The 19,603-nt window shown below is 46.1% G+C and overlaps 1 protein-coding gene across 3 annotated transcripts; it reads right to left on the reverse strand.

Annotated features, from left to right (window-relative positions):
* Positions 1-3,706: 3,706 nt before the first annotated feature.
* On the reverse strand, positions 3,707-19,319 carry LOC311161146 (myosin heavy chain, skeletal muscle, adult; the record flags this gene model as incomplete). Of its 3 annotated transcripts, none has more annotated exons than XM_084218463.1 (38): positions 3,707-3,885; positions 4,459-4,554; positions 4,697-4,801; positions 4,893-5,063; positions 5,158-5,283; positions 5,547-5,750; positions 5,851-6,159; positions 6,308-6,432; positions 6,600-6,765; positions 6,852-7,035; positions 7,395-7,591; positions 8,049-8,167; positions 8,344-8,470; positions 8,623-9,012; positions 9,101-9,191; positions 9,273-9,418; positions 9,504-9,680; positions 9,787-10,029; positions 10,736-10,991; positions 11,094-11,230; positions 11,891-12,014; positions 12,330-12,447; positions 12,541-12,628; positions 13,504-13,577; positions 13,733-14,042; positions 14,828-14,998; positions 15,552-15,701; positions 15,795-15,913; positions 16,536-16,674; positions 16,774-16,877; positions 16,991-17,089; positions 17,186-17,249; positions 17,379-17,471; positions 17,557-17,665; positions 17,763-17,790; positions 18,634-18,790; positions 18,882-19,025; positions 19,113-19,319. In XM_084218463.1, 38 exons carry the CDS (start codon positions 19,317-19,319, stop codon positions 3,730-3,732), a joined length of 5,823 nt encoding a protein of 1,940 aa, XP_084074589.1. In that variant the 3' UTR covers positions 3,707-3,729. The 3 variants fall into 3 exon arrangements, with proteins under 3 accessions (XP_084074589.1, XP_084074590.1, XP_084074588.1); XM_084218464.1 differs by having other exon boundaries at positions 13,748-14,042; positions 17,551-17,665; XM_084218462.1 differs by having other exon boundaries at positions 17,551-17,665.
* Between the last annotated feature and the right edge of the window lie 284 nt (positions 19,320-19,603).

Here is a 19,603-nt window from a genome sequence, read left to right on the forward strand (position 1 = left end):
CACCATCATCTGACAAGTCTTCTTAATTTCATAAAAGTGAGACATAAATTTATGTAATGTGTTCTCTTGCCACACAGGGACACATCCAGTCAAGAAGACACTGGGAACCCAGAGATTTTGGGCACAAGATGACACACTTATCAAGGAAAGATTATTCTCTGTCATCACCAGATTCTTACTCAGCACGGACACTGAGCTATGAAGGGATACAAACAAAACCCGGGGGAATACAAAACAAAAAGGGCTGAGGACAATCATGAAGAGTTCAGCAGGAACAAACCATGCAGACCTGTAAAAATCTCCTGTGAAAGAGCAGGTGTGTATGGAGAAAAGCCAAAGGGCTGTCTGTGGGGCTAGAGCGGGGTCAGAGCTCTCAGAGAATGAGCATCTATAGAGGACAGCCTGCAGGAACACTTTTCTGATGTGGGATTTAATCCTAATTTTACCTGCCACTTCTCCTGGGCTGTACCTATGTGCTTTCAGTTTAGCCTAGTTTTGGAGCAGTAAGTAGCTGAGCCATTCAGAAATGTGCCCTTTCCAGAGTATGCCAGATTGCTGAGGATGTCAGGAAGCAGCTGGACACCACAGGAGCTCAAACAGGAGTCTTTGCACCTACCTTAAGCTCTGTGCATCAGAGGGAAGGTAACTGGCCTTGCATTTCCCTGTTGATTTAGCTCCATGGACAGAATCTCTCATGCTAGACATTCCCTCAGATAGGCAGCCAGTGACCCATTTGGCTTATGTTAATAAGACAAGTCATCTGAGTGAGCAGTAATACTCTAGTGAGAATAAATTTACACTGTCCTTCCTGGTGTCTCTAAAACCCTCTGATGGAAATTTTATTATGCATTCAGTTATTATATAATCAAGCTTTCCACTTCTGACTCTTTGAGGAGGTATGACAAAATGTTTGAGAATGTCTAGAACAAGACGAAGAGCTTGAGAATTTAATGAAGCATTTGTTCTTGAGTTGTTTCTGTAACTCAGAATTACTGTTGAATAGAAAAGAGCTCTTCTTGCCTACATTTGTATCTTTTATAAGCCAAATGTTCTTTAGATGTCTTCTCCACCTGTACTGATACCTTTGGTTTCTAAACATGACTGAATTTGGCTTATAAACTCAGACTTTATTCAACAAGACTTAGAAGTAGGACACCTTGCATTTCAGAATCCTATTTATTTTGAAAGATTCTTCTTGTTTCTTCTTTGACTGATGTACTTTCCAACAAGCTTCCTACCTGTCAACACTGACTGGTCAAATAGTGGGTTTAAAGTAGATGAGAAATGGTAGCATTTGTGACTTAGAATCCAGGCAGACTGTGGAGCGTTCCAAACATGCTTGTCATTCACTAGGTACCTGGGACACTGCCAAAATATCTTCAGTAGTTGTTATTGCATATCTTCCAGTCCAGATAAAATGTTAGCTTTATAATAAGAAAACAAACCTAGAAGGGTGGCATAGGAACGCTGAACCAGCAGGAAGTCTTGCCCTCTTTTTTCATAAGCCTCAACATTGCAGAAAGAGGGAAGCATCACCCACTTACTTTTTAATAAATACAACCCAGAGAGCAGTTGCTCTCCTTGGGCTGTTCCACAGGGTGTGCAGTGGAGGTGGCAGGGCCACTGACACTGTGTCTTGTCCTTTTGTTAGCCACACACTCCCAGGCACCTCCGTGGTTCCCTTTCTGGGGAGAATGCCCAGAGCAGATGAGGCCCTGTGCCCTGAGCAGCGCCTGCTTCTGTCAGCTCAAGGTCTTTTCTTCCAGCATTGATGACCCAAACATTTCCAGCTGTTCTTTGGCCCATCTCACCTGTTCTTTGTCGTGTCCCAGTGGGGAACACGTGAAACTGGCTGAGCCACCTGGCTGGATTTTACCCCTCTGCTGTGATTTGCTCCTGACAGGTAGGCCAGGCAGTTTCAGCATCCAGGTTTCCGGGAGATGGGCCGGGCAGTTTCAGCAGGTTTGAAGCATCCAGGTTTAAAAGAGATGGACCCAGCAGTTCCAGCAGGTTTAAAGCACCCAGGTTTCAGTGAGATGGGCCAGGCAGTTAGAACAGATTTGAAGCACCCAGACTTTAATGAGATGGGCCTGGCAGTTTGGGCAGGTTTGAAGCAGCCAGGTTTCCGGGAGATGGGCCAGGCAGTTTCAGGAGGTTTGAAGCACCCAGGTTTCCGGGAGATGGGCCAGGCAGTTTCAGGAGGTTTGAAGCACCCAGGTTTCTGGGAGATGGGCCAGGCAGTTTCAGGAGGTTTGAAGCACCCAGGTTTCTGGGAGATCTCCCTGCCGGTCTGCAGCGGAGCAGGGCCCAGAGCAGGGTCCCCTCAGTGGCTCCAGGCTGCCATCCCCTGGCACCGGGGCCTGGTCAGCTGCTGCCCGGGAGCTCCCTGTGACTGACAGGAGCCTGATGGGCCCTGGAGCTGAGAATAAAGCTGAAGGAGCCTTGTCCTGATATCAACAGCCTCAATCGTGGGACAAAAGGCACGGCCAGAGTCCAGCTGATGTCTTTGTGCCCTGCACCAGCACCCACCCTGGGGCATCACCTCAGCTGTCTCCGCTTTCTTCACATCACCAATGGCCCAAGGTAAGTGTGGGACAGTGGGCCACTGCCTCATTGCACCAGGCAGTTTTCTTGCAATCCCTGCCAGTGCCTGAACCCTCATCTCGACTTCCAAAAAGCTGATGGGGTGCTCACATTCCTGCCCAGTCCCCAACACTGCCTCGGGCCTCCAGCCTGAAGCTGCTCTCTCTGAGGGACTTACTGGTACCATTTCATATACCTCCATGAATATAGCCCAAGATTTCAGGCCCACATGCAGGGTTCAAACATGTATTGCTATCTCCTGAGATAGGGAAGGCATTTGATACACATTTCCAATAAATTATGCATCACCTTACAGAAATGCAGTTTTCCCTTTTCCTTCTATACAAGGTTACCTTAGAAAGCATATCTTCCTAAGTCCCTGGGTGTAATTGGTGTCCTTGACCTTGTTTCTTATTTTCTCTTTTGCTACCACTGCTGAGAAACAAACTGATATTTTCACACAATTATGTAGAACATGTGGCAGAACCCCCTCCTGACAGGGGATTCTCAGCCCAGAGTCCATCTCTTCACAAATGACACTGCATTTTGTTTCCGTATCAGTACAACTTTGTGATTTACCAATATTGAATTTGGTGTATTATTTAATGGCACTGTTTGCTGAGTGTCATGAAAGCCTTTTAATATACATTTCTAATGTATAATTCCTTGTCCTTCCTTAGTGCCTGAAAAATTAACATAATTTCATTGGAAATGTGTTCTTCCTATTCAACACCACTCTGACTTACTCAACAGCTGCTTGACCAACACAGGCAACAGCACCAACAACTTTTCTCTTTCACTCTGTCTTGTTCAGGATTACTTATGTGAATAAGAAGCTTTCATTGCTCATTGGCAAAAGTGTAATTGAAGGGATAATAATTTGGAAATTAGATGACAAAAATCTGTACCACCACAAAGCTACACAAAGGTTTTATAAGGCAAAACCGTGTGCAAAGATTAATGGTGATACAGTCCTCATGCATAAAAAACAAAAACAAATGATAATTACTCATGATGTGAATGCAAATGAATCTACTCTTTATTGCCTATATATTGAGATGATTGCAAATATCAAAACTGGAAGACAGTGACAGAGGGTACACATTTTGTGCAGCCCTCAGGTCACTTTGATGCCTCGTGACATCCTCACTCTTCCTCTTCTATCTTCTTGCCATGCATGTCACGGCTCTTCACTCGGAGCTTGTTGACCTGTGACTCTGCAATGTCAGCCCGCTCCTCGGCTTCCTCCAGCTCGTGCTGGATCTTGCGGAACTTGGACAGGTTGACATTGGACAGCTCCTCCTGTGTGGGGAAAGGGAGTCAGTGGTGAGGAGCCCAGGGCAGGGGTTTCACTCCTGCTGCAAGTCAGCCTTGTGGGGCTGCAAATCTCCATCCCCCTCCCACCACTGCTCACACATCAGCCTCACACAGAGCTCCTCATCCTCCCCTTTTCAGGACCCTGCTGGGACAAGCTTCACCGGGACTGTATCACAGGTGAGGAGCAATTTCACCCCTTCAATTTATTATTACTGTACTTACTCTCACACTGCTTATCTGTATGAGTTATTGAGTTTAGAAGAACAGGAAATCTTCAGCTGCTGATTATTGGCAGAGATTGAGGAATTTGTCAATCACTGGGTGTAGCCCCAAGTCTGGCCTGCTGTGTAAACTGACTGCAGATCTTCCCTTAATGAATGTCCCTGACTGCAGGGTGCCCAGAGCTCACCAAGGCCTCATGACACGATAGCAAAGCAGCATGGCCAAGACAGTTGTGCCTTGGGAGTTTCTTTAATACCCTTCCTCCTGGTATTCAGCCATATTCAGTGTGTGTCCTGCCCCAATGGAATTTTTGCCCATTCTCCAAGCAATACTTACGGCCTCCTCAGCTTGTCTCTTGTAGGATTTCACTTTCATTTGCAGCTTGTCCACCAGATCCTGCAGCCTCAGGACATTCTTCCTGTCTTCCTCAGACTAAAGCAGTTGGTAAACAGAGTAGAGAGTCAATTCTTGGTTCTGCATCACGTGAGGTTAACAATTGCCCTTGGGGATGGTGTGGGCAAAATGTGACTCACTGTGAGAAAGCCCAGTGAGAGCAGGAGAGCTCCTGCCTTACCTGGTAGGTGAGTTCCTTCACCCTCCGCTCGTACTTGCGCACACCCTTCACGGCTTCAGCGCTGCGCTTCTGCTCAGCATCAACCTCCCCTTCCAGCTCCCGCACCTGCAAGCACAAGCCCATCCCTGCAGCTGCCCTGCCAAGGTCTCTCCAAGGAGGGACACGCTCACTCAGGCACAGCCCCAGCCCTACACACCCTGGCCTCCAGCTTCTGAAGTTGCTTCTTCCCTCCCTTCAGTGCCAGCTGCTCAGCCTCTTCCAGACGGTGCTGCAGGTCCTTCACCGTCTGGTCCAGGTTCTTCTTCATCCTCTCCAGGTGGGCACTGGTGTCCTGCTCCTTCTTCAGCTCTTCTGCCATCATGGCCGCCTGATCAGACCAAAAGGTCAAAGCCATTTTAGAACTGGAGATATTGTGGGGAGAGTAGATTCACTATGAGCAATGCCAGGAGTGTCCAACTCACATCTGTGATGGCCTTCTTGGCCTTCTCCTCAGCATTGCGGGCTTCCTGGATGGTATCCTCCATTTCACCCTGGATCTGGGAAATGTCAGTTTCCAGCTTCTTCTTGGTGTTGATCAAGCTGGTGTTCTGTACAACAGGAAAGACAAGATTCCTACTGTCAGACCAAATGACTCCTCATCAAGGCCTGAAAATGTGGCTGTGGTTTAGGAAAGCCTTTAGTTCAAGAGACCTCTTTAGTACCAGAGCAGTAAACCAGATATTGTGGGCTGGATGGAGGGGACATATTGCAGCACACTTCTTCAAATGTTTACACAGGAATGACAAGATGAATAACAATTTCACTCCTTGTTATCCCTTGTGAATGGGAATAATTTCCAGCAGCAGCTGACCTGGGTGTGGAGGAGCTGTGCACGTTCAGTGGCATCCAGAAGCTCCTGCTCAGCCAATTTCCTCGACCGCTCCGTCTGCTCCAGGGCTGCCCGGAGCTCCTCAACCTCAGCCTGCAGCAGGTTTGCTCTGCGCTCCACCATGGCCACCTGCTCCTTCAGGTCATCCTGTGTCCTGAGAGCATCGTCCAGGTGCAGCTGAGTGTCCTGGAAAGAGAGAAAAGGGAAATGAACAGGCATCAGTGGGTGCTTAAGTGGCAGAAATGTCAGGATCTCATTTCTCTTTCTGTAGCTCTGCTGGACGGACCTTGAGCACAGCCTGAGTGTTTCTCAGGTTCTTCTGTGCCTCTGCAGCCTGGCGGTTGGCATGGCTCAGCTGGATCTCCATTTCATTCAGGTCTCCCTCCATCTTCTTCTTCAGCCTCAGGGCTTCATTCCTGCTCCTGATTTCAGCATCCAAGGTGCTCTGCATGGAGTCCACAATTCTCAGGTGGTTCCTCTTCATCTGGTCAATCTCCTCATCTTTCTCTGCTATCTTCCTGTCGATCTCAGACTTCACTTGGTTGAGCTCAAGCTGCAGGCGCAGGATCTTCCCCTCCTCATGTTCCAGGGAGGCCTGCACAATTCAACACACAGAATGTTTTACTTTCAAAGTAATCTTACATGTAGTTCTACATGAAAGGTCGGTTTGCTTTCCTGCTCTCTCTCCAAAGGACTACACCCATACTCTTGATGGGGACATCATTAATGAGCATTGTCTGTACCTCAGCTTCCTCCAGGGAGGCTTGCAGTTCAGATTTCTCCTGCTCAATCTGCTTCTTCACTTTCTCCAGCTCATGAATCGCCTTTCCTCCCTCCGCAATCTGCTCCGTGAGGTCGGAAATCTCCTCTGTGGGAACAAAGATCAATGGCATGGTCAGGCACAGAGCAGAATGGGAAAGGCTCTGTCCCACCAAGGTGACAGGCATCTCTGCAGGCCTGCGGGCACAGAGCCATGAACAATGGTGGTAATTGCTCATAGAAAGGCCAGGGAGTATCAGAGGGCCAGGGCCTTACGCTGCAAGTTCTTGTTCTCCCTCTTCATTGTTTCCAGGTGGTCCAAGGACTCCTCATAGGCATTCTTCATCTTGAACAGCTCCGTGCTCAGAGAGCGCGACTCCTTCTGCGAGGCCTCCAGCTCAGCCTGCGTTTCCTCGTACTTCTGCTTCCATTCTGCCAGGATCTGAAGAGAAACGGGGGGTGAGCAGGGCTGTGGCCATCACGGGGCCATGCTCTGGCCAGGAGGGCTGGTGCTGGAGGCCAAAAGACCTTGTCAAAGTTCTTCTGCTTCTTATCCAGAGCAGCACAGGCAGCATTGGATCTCTCCACATCAATCATCAGGTCCTCCACTTCATTCTGCAGCCTCTGCTTTGTCTTTTCCAGGGAGGCACATTTGGCATTGACAGCCTCAACATGTTCCTCTGCATCCTGCAGGCGCTGGGCCAGCTTCTTCCTGGGAGGAGACAAGCATAGTTGTCTGTTAGAGCTTGGAAGGGTGTAAGTTGCATTCTGTCATGGAAGGACAGTAGATCACTTTAAGGGTTCTGAACTGTGCACTTTTAACAGATATGTAAGGATCTCTCCTTTGCTTTGTCCTATCACCTTGGGAAGATTAGGCCTGTCTTAGCACTTCTAAAGCCAATGTTTTTTCGTTCCAATCTGCACTTTTGCTTTCTCTCTCCCCTTTTTTTACAAAGACAGTCTATCCATGCTTCCCTCCCATCCTTATCTTAACCCACTCCCAGAGATTCCAGTTTCCCGTGACCAGTTTCAGTCTTCTGCTGTCATTTCCCATCCTGCTTCCCCACTTACTTGGCCTCCTCGAGCTCCTCCGTGCGCTGAATCGCGTCCGTCTCGTATTTGGTTCTCCACTGGGCCACTTCCCCATTTGCCTTGGACAGGGCTCGCTGCAGCTCCCCCTTGGCCTCCTGCTCCTCCTCATATTGTTCCCTGAGTAAGTCACAGTCGTGGCGAGCAGACTGCAGGGCGTGGGCCAGGGCATTCTTGGCCTGTGGGGACATTGGGTTTGGTAACCTGAATACTTACCTTGAAATGCCTCCTAACTACGAACTTGAAAGAGAAATTATAATGAATAATTGGGCAAATGTAGAGCTTGGAGCAGGTGAAGCCAGCATTGACATGTTCTGGAGCATCAGGATGCATTTGTGACTTTTGGGACAGTTATCTGCTGTTTGTATATATGTTCACACATGTGTGGCTGAATCCTGTCTTAGAGGATCATCAGAATCTCATGGAAGAATCTCATGTGGATTACTTCTTCCAGCACACACAGCATCCTGCTTCCTTCCCTCCCTTGTTGTAGAGTGAAGGGTTGTAAATTACTGCTCTTCCCTCTGGTCATATGTGTGTTTGGGGAAAGAACACTGAAGCAGTCTAGCATCAGACAGGATTCTGCAGATGTTTTTGGGGGTGATGTAGGCTGTGGACACTAGGGTACTTCCAGACCTTGATTTCTTCCTCTAGATGTCTCTTGAGTTCCTCAATCTGTTGGGTAAATCCTTGCTTGCCCCTAGACAGCTGAGAAATCAGAGCATCTTTCTCTTCCACCTGGCGGGAAAATTCCCCTGGAAAAGGAAAGGAAAAAAAGGAAGTAGATTGTTCCTCCTATGACACCTTCTGCTTGCAAAGCCACGTAACCAGGAATGGCCTAGAGGGCTTATACCACCTGCCACTTGTACTCTCTGGCTTGCTCAGGGCATGCAGGTCCTGCCATTGAACTTTGGGGATGAGGATGTCTCACCTGACTCTGTCTGCAGACGAGCTCTTTGCGTATTGAGGTCGTTGATCATGCGCTGATTCTGCTCCTCCTTTGTTTTAATCTCACTCAGCTGATCTTCCAGTGTGCGGCACATCTTCTCCAGGTTGGCCTAGACAGGGAACACAGGAAGGGAAAAGAGATGATGGTCTGCACTCTGCCTTATTGTCACAGTGCAGATATTGTTTCTGAGAATGTGTGTAGCAGAGGCAGCTTTTGTGCCACACTTTGTCCCTGTGAGCATTTTCTCCTGCAACTCCATACCTTGGCTTTGGAGACAGACTCCATGTTGCTGGCCAAGTCATCAATCTCCATCTTCAGCTCACTCTTCTCCTTCTCCAGCTTCTGCTTCACGCGTTGCAGGTTGTCGATCTGCTCGCCCAGCTCAGCCGTGCTGTCCGCGTGCTTCTTGCGCAGGGCGGCAGCCGTGGCTTCGTGCTGCAGCGTGGCCTCTTCCAGGTCACGGCGCATCTTCTGGAACTCTGCCTCACGCTTCTTGTTCATCTCAATCTGAGCTGCTGTGGCCCCTCCTGCTTCTTCCAGGCGCTCGCTGATCTCCTCCAGCTCCCTGGACAGGTCAGCGCGATGCTTCTCTGCTTTAGCGCGAGAGGTTCGCTCTGCCTCAATTTCCTCCTCCAGCTCCTCAATGCGGGCCTGCAGAACAGCAGGGACCCTTCACAGCCGTGCCCTCCTCCTGCCTGAGCTGAGCCTGAGCAAGGCAGGGGAAGGAACAGAGACTTGCCTGCAGCTCCTTGATCTTCTTCTGAAATTGCATGCCCAGGGCTTGTTCATCCTCAATCTTGCTCTGGATCTGGCTGATTTCAAAGTCTTTCCTTTGGGACAAGTGAACCATGTTAGTGGTCCAAGAAAAGAGACAAGTGCTGCAGCCCAGCACTCAGGAGTCCCACACTTACTTCTTCAGCTTCTCATCCAGCTGCTGCTTATCATTCTCCAAATCCATGATGCTGTCCTGGGCCAGCTTCAGGTCTCCTTCCAGTTTCCTCTTGGCTCTCTCCAGGTCCATGCGCAGTTTCTTCTCTTGCTCCAGGGACCCTTCCAGCTAAACACAACAAGACCATCAGGCCTCTGCCAGACAGCTTGGACTCCATACCTGTCCTGTTCCTGCTCTATCTCTGTGTGCTTACATCATCCACTTGCTGTTCCAGCTTGGTCTTGGCTTTGGTCAGAGTATTGACTTTGTCTTCCTCTACCTGCAGGTCATCCAGGGTCTGCTGATGGGCCTCTTGGAGGGCTTTCTTCTCTTTTGTCAGCTTGGCAATGGTCTCGTCCAGAGCTGCCATCTCCTCAGTCAGGTTTTTCACCTTGGAGAAGAAGGGAGCAAATATAAATAAATGAGGTAACTATAGAAGTCCTGTAATAACACACAGCCCATTTTCCACAGTGCGAGTGACAGGTTCTACCTCCTACCTTGTTTTCTGTGGCATGCTTTTCCTTCTCCACCTTGGCCAGTGTTAGCTCAAGGTCATCAATATCTTTCTTCAACTCTGAACATTCATCCTCCAGCTTCCTCTTCTTGGCTGTCAGCTCTGCATTAATTTCCTCTTCATCTTCAGCCCTTTCAGTCACCTCCTTGATTTTGGCTTCCAGCTGGATTTTGGTTTTGATGAGCTGGTCACACCTTTCCTCAGCATCAGCCAAGCTATCTGCTTCCTGTTGGGGAGTCAGAAATTTGTGTGTCTTAATGTTTGAACTTTCTCTGCTTTGCCTCTTTTATTACTGAGTAGCAGCTGAACTTGACCTTCAAGACCAGCAACAGAAGGATCTTGAGTGGTGTCTACTGGTAAACCTTGTCATTTAGAATCAATATCTAGTCCAAAGCTTTTGTGTCTCCTAAATTTGTGTCCCAGGGCAGTTATTTCTTACAATGCCTCATAGAATAGGCACTAATGCAGAGCAGAACCTTCTAATTTAATTTCTAACTTCAGCATGAGTAAAGACTTGAAACATTTTTTTTTTCTCATGGAAATTGTATCTACTCGTTTTTTCTTTGGTTGTCTCAACAAAGCCTTAAAATATTTGTTGCTTAGAGGCTTTTCAATTTCTGAGAACCCTTTTTTTGAGAAAGAAATGTATCGCTTCTCTATAGACTGCATGGCCAATAGAGTTCTAGCCTCTCAGCTACCTCTGTGGCTTCTTTCCAGGCCATGTTTGGGATCTTCCATGGTAACTAGCTGATCATTTCATTGGGTGTTAAGAAACTCCCTTGTCCTTTTTGAGTTTAAATGGGAAGTATCCAAGGGTTTCTTGTAGCTGTATGTAGGAAAAGTAGGTCTTTCTATGAGTCTTCTTGCAGAACAAGAAGCATTCTGGCAGTATATCATTCTTTTTCCAGGGGAAAATGAACGGTGATACTCACAGCCTGCACTTGCAGCTGCAGGTCGTTTTTCTCCTGCACCAAGGCCACCATTTTCTCCTCCAGCTCCTTCCGCTTTGCCTCAGACTTTGCAAGCTCCTCCTTGGTTTTCTCAAACTCTTCCTTCATGTTTGCCATCTCCTTCTCAGACTCTGCACTCTTCAGCAAGGGCTTGATCTTGAAGAACAGCTTCATCCATGGCCAGTGTTTGACATTCATGAATGAACGAACGTTGTACTGGATGCAGAAGATGGACTCTCTGAAATGAAATTCACACAGTTATTACATGGATATGGTGTGATTAATTTAAACTTCATCAGTAAAGTTCCATGAAAATCAACTAATTATGAGAAATATCTACCTCCTCTCCACCATTTTCTTATACTCCACTCTCATCAGGAAGCCCCTGCACCTGGCTTGTGTGCGAGTGATGATTTCTGCCAACTTGTCATCTCTCATCTCCTCCAGGAGTCCCAGCAACCCAGCTTTGAAGAACACCTTGAGAAAAGAGATGTTGCACCTTGTCATTTTGATGTAGGATAGAACAGAGCACAGAGCCATTCAGATTGCTGAAATATTTTTAATTGTCAGAAATACTTGATGATCAGTTACACTTCTGGCGCTCTCCCATATCCTCTGTCCAAGGGCTTAGGACTTCCCATAATCTCAGCCTTGAGCCTACAGTCCTTGTCTGAGCTCTGCGTCATGAGTACTGGTTTCCAGTTCAGCCACAGCCTCAGCCACTCCTACACCTGGTCATGGACACTGGTGAGTTCTACCATGAGCTGTTAATTCCTGGTTTGATGTTAGACCAATCTCACTTCTCTGTCTATGTCCATGAATTAATGACTAAGGCCTTGCCTTTTTAGCCTACCTATATCTGACCCTGACAAATGTGGAAAAACAAGGTTTTATGGCTTCAACTTAGATCATTCTTATTGTTAACAAACTTGACTGATGGTGTGGACTCTCAGCTAAGTCTGACTACCATTCCTGGGTCATCCTCCCTTGCCTTGATTGAGTACAGTGAGACTGGGCACTTGCTGGTAGCAGCCTCTAGTCTGGCAGCTCTGTTACGTTATTGTCCTGTGCCTGATTCCCTGACAGAGCCCACTCTCACTGGTTTGGACAAACTTTTAACACAGATCTTGTTTTTACCTTGGTGTGACCAAATTTGTACTGGGTATGGTCTACATCGATGGACCCAAGGAGCTTCTCTGAAGCTTTCTTGTTGTCCATGAACTGTCCCTCTGGGATAGCACTGGCATTAAGTACTCTGTATCTGTAGGAGAAAGCAGAACATTAAGAAATCTCATTCATTGAAACCACCACCAGAACTTTTCAGACTGTACCACTGAACTAATCTCATGCCTAGAGACAGTTCACCCTCTGTGGAGAGGATATGGGAAATGCTTTTCATAGTAATTCTAAGTACAAAACAGTCCTGATCTCAGCACTGCCACATCATCATAAACTGATGGTGAAACATCTACATGTATGATCAGTACTAATTTAAAATAAAAAGTTCAAAGTATATTATAACATAACAAGGCTCATCAGCTTGCTCTGAATTGGCAGAAAGGTTCAGAGCTCTCACCTCTGTTTGAAGTCAGCGTAGAGGACTCTGCTGGGGAACCCTTTCCTGCAGATCCTGATCCCTTCCAGCACGCCGTTACAGCGCAGCTGGTGCAGCACCAGCTCGTGCTCCATGGCACCTGACAAATACCACCATTAGTGACTACCCTGCTGTTTGACACTCAGGAGAAGAGCTTCTGCTGCTCAAGCTTTCCTCCCTTGGCTTGCCTTACCAGGTGTTTTAGTCTCATTGGGGATGATACAGCGCACAAAATGGGGGTGAGTGCTTCTCAGGTTAGCCATCAGCTTGTTTAAATTCTCCTATGAGATCATGAAATGAAGTTTACATTATTAAGTGTAAGCAGTGGAATCTTAACAGTGGATGTAACAAACTGGTGTTTCAGGAAGTCTTCTCTAAAACAACTTGCAGAACTCCCAAAAGCAAAATTGGAAGCTGAAGGGTCCCAAATTTTAGTTTTGAAGTTCTTTTATAGAATAATGGTTAGCATTACTTTTCCTTGACCTCCTCATCCAAATACAGAGCTATCATCTCACAATTTTCCTTTGAGCTGGTAATTCTTGTGGTATAGTGTTGGGGATTTTAAATAAATTATACACTCCTGATCGATCATGACTAGCATCTGAATTTTCAGCTAAGTAAGTTGTTTCTACATGGAGGGAAAAGTCCACATAAAATGACCATTTTAACAGTTATTCCGTCTCAAACTTTGAAGACAACTGAAAACTGACCTCAGAAATCATTAATTTGATATCATTTAACCTTCGCTCCTTTTCCACATTGAAATCCAGTCATTGTCTTAAAATCCTATAATGTTGGGGTAATTTCTTTTGCTCTTTATGTTTGATCTATTATTATCAACGTTTACTATGAGTCAGTACTGAAAATCTGCCTAAAGACATAAAAGAAAGTCTAGGAAATATATCTGAATGCTATGGAGAGGATTTTAAGGAAGTTAGATGGTAAGATACTCACTCCCATCTAAGTAGGTGAAATTTAGATGTCTTTGAGGAATATTCAAGAATGCATTATGAAAGGAATATTGTGTAATTTACAAGGATGGAAAAAGAAGGGTTTCAAAGGATGACAGGAGTTATATCCAAAATGGAAACAGACCTTTCAGATTCAGAATAAAAATGCTTTCCATCTTTAAGGAGATATTAAATACTCTAATTACCCTGAAAAGAGCTGAGACAGTCTGGAAAGAAGAACCCTTCTTCTTGCCTCCCTTCTTGCCACCACCACCAGCATCTGAAAATAAAAGAAAATAAATAAAGTTTAATAATGTGGACAAGATTTATTGGATACTACAGAACACAAGGCCACTTTACATTTCTTGTGTTTGCAGCTTTAATTCTAAAAAAACTTTGTCCTACATTAAAAATACAATTTCCACAAAAACTGACCTGCATCGGCTCCACCGTAGCTGGCAAAGAGTAAAGCCAGGGTCTTCACAGATGATTTCTGGTACAGCCCAATGACAGTTTCATTCAGAGGGTCCTTGTTCTTCTCTAGCCACCCAGAGATGTTGTAGTCCACTGTGCCAGCATAGTGCACCAGGGAGAAGTGGGCCTCAGCCTTGCCTTTGCCAGGCTTGGGCTTCTGGAAGTTGTTGGACTTGCCCAGGTGCTGGTCATAGAGCTTGTTCTTGAAAGAGGTGTCAGTTGCCTTGGGGAACATGCACTCCTCTTCCAGGATGGAGAAGATGCCCATGGGCTGGGAGAAATCACAAGTGAAAAGGGAAGGTTATAATGGAAATATTCAATGTCACTTTAGATGGGATGTTCACCTGCCTGGTCTAGTGGAAGGAGTCCCCAACCATGGTAGGGGATTGGAACAAAATGTTTTTTATGGTGTCTATGTGTTCTTCCAACCCAAACCATTCTGTGACTCTATGACAATGACAGGAAGCCTGTGCTATGAACATCAAAGTCTGGTTGTACTACTGGCAGCATCTCAGCCTGGATGAAAGCCTGGGTTTACCAGGCTTGTTCTCTTTCAATAAGTTTATTTCTGTCATCTCTTGCCTCCCTGCAGCCTATCTTCATGGAACTGGTAGGATCATCTGTCCAGTTCACACGAGAATTTATTATAGAAATGCCGGAGCAATCATAAAGAGAAAAATATGGGTGGAAACAGCTACAAGGGGTTCTGTAGTTTGGGGTGTCAGGTAATACAACATTTATTTCTCAACTTTCTCTGTAGACTTTGGATTTGAGCCTTTGTAGAAGGAAGAAAAGGAGACCAAATCCGGTTTGTTTTTAGAAGTCTTTTAGTGCAAGTGCAGGCTACTTTTTCATGCATGAAGACTAGATGAGGCAGACTGATGCCGCACATGTGTATTTCCCCATTTCTCTTTCCCAGGCTAAACTAAAATTGAGTTCAGAGTACTTTCCTTAACCAATGCTACATGTCTGGCTGTGAGTTTTTTCTGAGCTGACAGTGCCTCAGAAACATCACAGAATTTCAGCAGCCATCATATACATGCAAGGGAAAGGTACCTTCTCAATGAGCTCAATGCAGGCAGCCAGGTCCATGCCAAAGTCAATGAACTCCCATTCAATCCCCTCCTTCTTGTACTCCTCCTGCTCCAGCACGAACATGTGGTGGTTGAAGAACTGTTGCAGTTTCTCATTGGTGAAGTTGATGCACAGCTGCTCAAAGCTGTTGAACTGCCCAAAGCAAGGAAAAGTGCACAGGTTCTCAAGGTGTGCCAAAACACACAGGCCTTTGCTGCCATTCTCCTAAGGCTGTTTGAACTTGAAACACCAGTCCCAATCCTACTGTACCACCCTGTTTTCTACTCTAACACTCACTGTTCTTGAAGGACATTTTCATTATTACTTTGCAAATCGAGCCAAAAGTGACAATTCCTTTTCACTGTTGCTACTCAGCTGCATGGCTTTGGTAAGCTCAGTAGCTCCATGGTGTCAGATGTCTGAGCTGATGGATGGTAGAAACCTCCTGAGTGTCCCACCCAAGAACTTCCCTGGCCTCAGAACAATAATCTAGGGAGCTTTGTGTTCTGACACAGAAGTCCTTGCATCATCACTGCATTCACAGAACAGGAAACAGGCTCTGAACTTGTCCAGACCACTGCCTTTACAAGAGCATCCATTTGTTTGGCCCAGAGCTGTGTGAGCCTTAGTCCTCTAGGTGTTCCTGTGTCTTCCTGACCCCTCCTTGCCCATCGCTTGACTGTGGTGTCAAACCCCTGCTGCTTACATCAAAGATCTCAAAGCCAGCAATGTCCAGGACACCAATGAAGTACTGCCTGGGCTGCTTCGTGTCCAGCTGCTGGTTGATACGAACAACCATCCACAGGAACATCTTCTCAAACATTGCCTTGGCCAGGGCACCCACTGAATTGTTCACCTAGAGGAGACAGGACTGGAGTTACCTCTGAGAGGCAAAGAAAAATGTGCACATACTCCTTCAGGCTGTGCATTTTCAACTGTCAGATGTTACCTGTGTCACGTTTTGACCTTTGGTCACGTATTCATTCCCAACCTTGACTCGGGGGTAACACAAGGCCTTGAGAAATTCAGCTGAGTTGAGGCCCGTTAGGTAGGCAGCCTTGTCAGCCACTAGAGGTGGGGGGAGAGAGAGAAGAGCATTTGTTCATGGATAATCTCGATACTTCAGGTGTTGTGAACAACTTTGCTGTTCATGTTCTAGGAATGGAAGAGGATTTATCTCATTCCATATAGAAGGCTTGTGAAGGAATGCAAATTCTGGACACTACTGATGGTGGTCTTTGAAAGCAAGAACAAGTATGGCTTGGACAGGAAGAGCTTGAACCTGAAATTTCCCAGAAGAACAACAAAAGCCTCTAGCAAGACATAAGGCAAGGTATATTCTCTTTCTGTGGGAAGGGGATTTGTGGGTAGCACAGCTTGCAGGAGTTATTTCATTAAAAAACAAAATTGACTCTCAGGGGGCCTTAGTGCTTGGGGAATTTCAAGAGAGAGAGAAAATCCTGCATTGAAATTGAAGTTTCTGCTTTTAGGCAGCATGATTTTGGGGATCCACCATTGGATAGAATAATGAAACTACCCATTACTAGGGAAGAACATCTGAAGTTAGAGGGGAGCAGGGGCAAAAAAGGAATTCTCAGTGTTTTATGTGGGGACTCGGGCAACTGCAGTGTGCCTCTGGAGGATAACATATTGCGTCTGGGCACAAATCATCCCCTGAATTTGCTAATACCTTCTGTGCCATCAGGCTCTGCCTGCTCCTCTCGTTGCTTCTGCTTGAACTTCAGGTTCCCATAGTGCATGACAGCCCCTGTCAGCTTGTAGATGGCTGTTTTCTCATCAGCACTGAAACCCAGGATGTCAATGGCACTCTGCAGTCAAAATAATGAATTCAAAAATGTGTCCTTAGTGGGTCAGAGATGTCACTCTCAAGCCATGCCCAGTAGATACCTTGTTGCTGTGTTACTTACATCTGTAGCCATCAGCTCCTCCTGGTCATCAATGCTGGGGACAGTGACCTCCCCTTGACTCACATAGTGGAAATCGTAGGGGTTGGTGGTAATGAGGAGCATGTCTGCAAATAGGAAAAGGCAGGGCACAGGTTTACTTTTGCCAACAGGTGAGAGAGGGAACTGTTCCTGAGTTCCTCCCTGATCAATCCCAAAAACCCATAATGCTCCTTCCTACCAATTAGCTCTGGCTTCTTGTTGGACATGATCTGATAAAAGATGTGGTAGCTCCTTTCCGCCTTGAGCTGGAAAGTGACTCTGGACTTCTCCAGCAGATCTGGCAAGGATGGTAGAAAGAGTTAGGCACTTGTGGGAATGTACATGGAGATGGGAATTTGGGAAGGGATGGGAGCAGTCCAGAAGAATCTCTTACAAGTTTCAATGTCAGCAGAAGCCAGTTTGCCTGTGGCACCAAAGTGGATTCTGATGAATTTGCCCTGTTAAGCAGAAGCAGCAGCAGGTCAGCCTGGATGTGTTCTGCTGACATCTCCTTTGCACCAAGAACTGCTCAGGCATCATGTGTGTTGCCATGAACGGGAGAGATTTTATGCAAAGCAAGAACTCACAAAGCGTGAGGAGTTGTCATTCCTCACAGTCTTGGCGTTTCCAAAGGCCTCCAGCAGTGGGTTGGCACTGATGATTTGATCTTCAAGTGTCCCCTAGAATAGAAGTCTTCTTGTCATGATCTAATTCATCAAGAAATTGGATAGTTGCAGGTTCCTAGCCATGGGACCTCACCTGCATTTTGCCTGAGGTCTGCTCCTCCTTTTTCTTGTCCCCACTGGCTGCAATTGTTGCAAAGTACTGGATGACACGCTTTGTGTTCACAGTCTTCCCGGCCCCGGATTCTCCGCTGCCAAAGCCAAGAGAGAAGCAGAGGGTGCGTGGTCAGGCAGGAGGTGCCCTGGCACCGGGCAGCCCCACAGGGACCCGCGCAGGGGGGTACCTACGTGATCAGGATGGACTGGTTCTCACGATCTGTGAAGAGACAGAAAAGAAACGATTATCATTATGTGCCATGAATATCATTATGACAACTTTTAGCCTGATATGACGAACTACTCAATTTATTATTGTTGGGTTTCATTGAATTCTCTTCCAATTAACTTTCCTAACACTCTGAATGCTACTGATTTAAATAACTGGGGACAAAAGAGGGGATAAGATTTCTTTTAACAAATTAAAGTACATGTTCTTATACTGTTATCTATATTTCTGACCAATCTGGTCTTTCCTGAAATTCTGGATATTTAGACAGTGCTAAAAACCTTGGAACTACCCTTCTTTGGTATTTCTTTCCTTCATAGTAATGAATGGAAAAGAAGAAATTGATTGAAATAGAGGAAGGAAGTTATCAATTTTCTGAGAAAATTTCACTGCAATTTCTGATATACACTGCTTCCAGAGTTTTTATAAAGCTACCATAGAAAACATTGGCTCCAATGTTGAATGTATTTTCCATTTACACACAGCGTTATTTACAGAAATTCATCCTAGTGATTTTCAGTCCTGCATAGCAATTCAAAGAACAATCCTTTCATCTGAGAAAAAGCAGAGCTTTAAAATAAATCCAAATTTCTTGAACGGAAAATCTGACAATATAGTCAATGTTAAATCATATCCTCCCAAATACACTGGACATGAAAATTTAACATTGATTTCTATAAACTTTATGTTCAGTAAAAAAATCTATTTACAGTGGTGACAGAACATCCACATTCCCAGCAACATTAAACTGAACTATTGTGCAGTGAAAAGACTTTTTTTCTCTTTTGTGAGTGTTTACAGCCAAGTGATTTTATAGAAAATCATGAAACTCACCAGTCAGCATGAACTGATAGGCGTTGTCAGAGATGGAGAAGATGTGTGGAGGGGCCTCCTGGCGCTTCTTGCCTCGGTAGGCCAACACCACCTCGGGGTTGTACACCGGCAGCCACTTGTAGGGGTTGACAGTGACGCAGAAGAGACCCGAGTAGGTCTGCAAGGAAGGGACACAGCTCACTGGCTTGCCCTGAGCCTGGCCCAGCAGCTCCTGAGGCTGCCCAGAGGAAGCTGCTGCTGCCACTTACGTAGATCATCCAGGCTGCGTAACGCTCTTTGAGGTTGTACAGCACAGCGGGTTCGTGCAGGTGGGTCATCATGGCCATGTCCTCGATCTTGTCATACTTGGGAGGGTTCATGGAGAAGATTTGATCTTCTTTCACGGTCAGAGTCTGTCACAGAATAGAGAGATGTATGTATGTCAGCTAAGAACTCAGACTGGGAATTAAATTTTATTTGTGTATTTTGCATTCATTCACCTCTCCACCTTCGGTCTTGACAGTGACCTTCCCTGCATCCTTACTCTCGATCTTCCCCTTCACATAGGACTCCTTTGGATGTACCACAAAGACACAGGTCTTGGCATCAAAAGGTTTGTTCTGGGCCTCAATTCTCTCCTTCTCCGATTTTCGGAGGTAAGGAGCTGCCTCGCCAAAGGCGGCCATGTCAGCGTCTGGAGCCGACATTGTTGCACTTCTTCAGGAGCCACAGTCAGCAGGGTCCTCCGTAGGCTACAAGATATGTTTTGTCAGTGAATGAACATCTTTATGTGAAAGAAAGGAGACCTCTTGCAGTTTGATCTTTTGAAATATTAAAGTAGGTATAAGCAAGTCAAAAGTTGGATTTTAACTTCCTAGTCTTGGCTGAAAATACTTACGTAGCTCTCTAAAATTAATCCTTAGACATCCAGCTAAGAGGACATGTACAGAACAGCAGTTAAGTGTACAGTATGTTTTGAAACTTAGCAGTA

The sequence above is a fragment of the Fringilla coelebs genome (assembly GCF_963513975.1).
Source record: "Fringilla coelebs genome assembly, chromosome: 19".
NCBI lineage: Eukaryota > Metazoa > Chordata > Aves > Passeriformes > Fringillidae > Fringilla > Fringilla coelebs.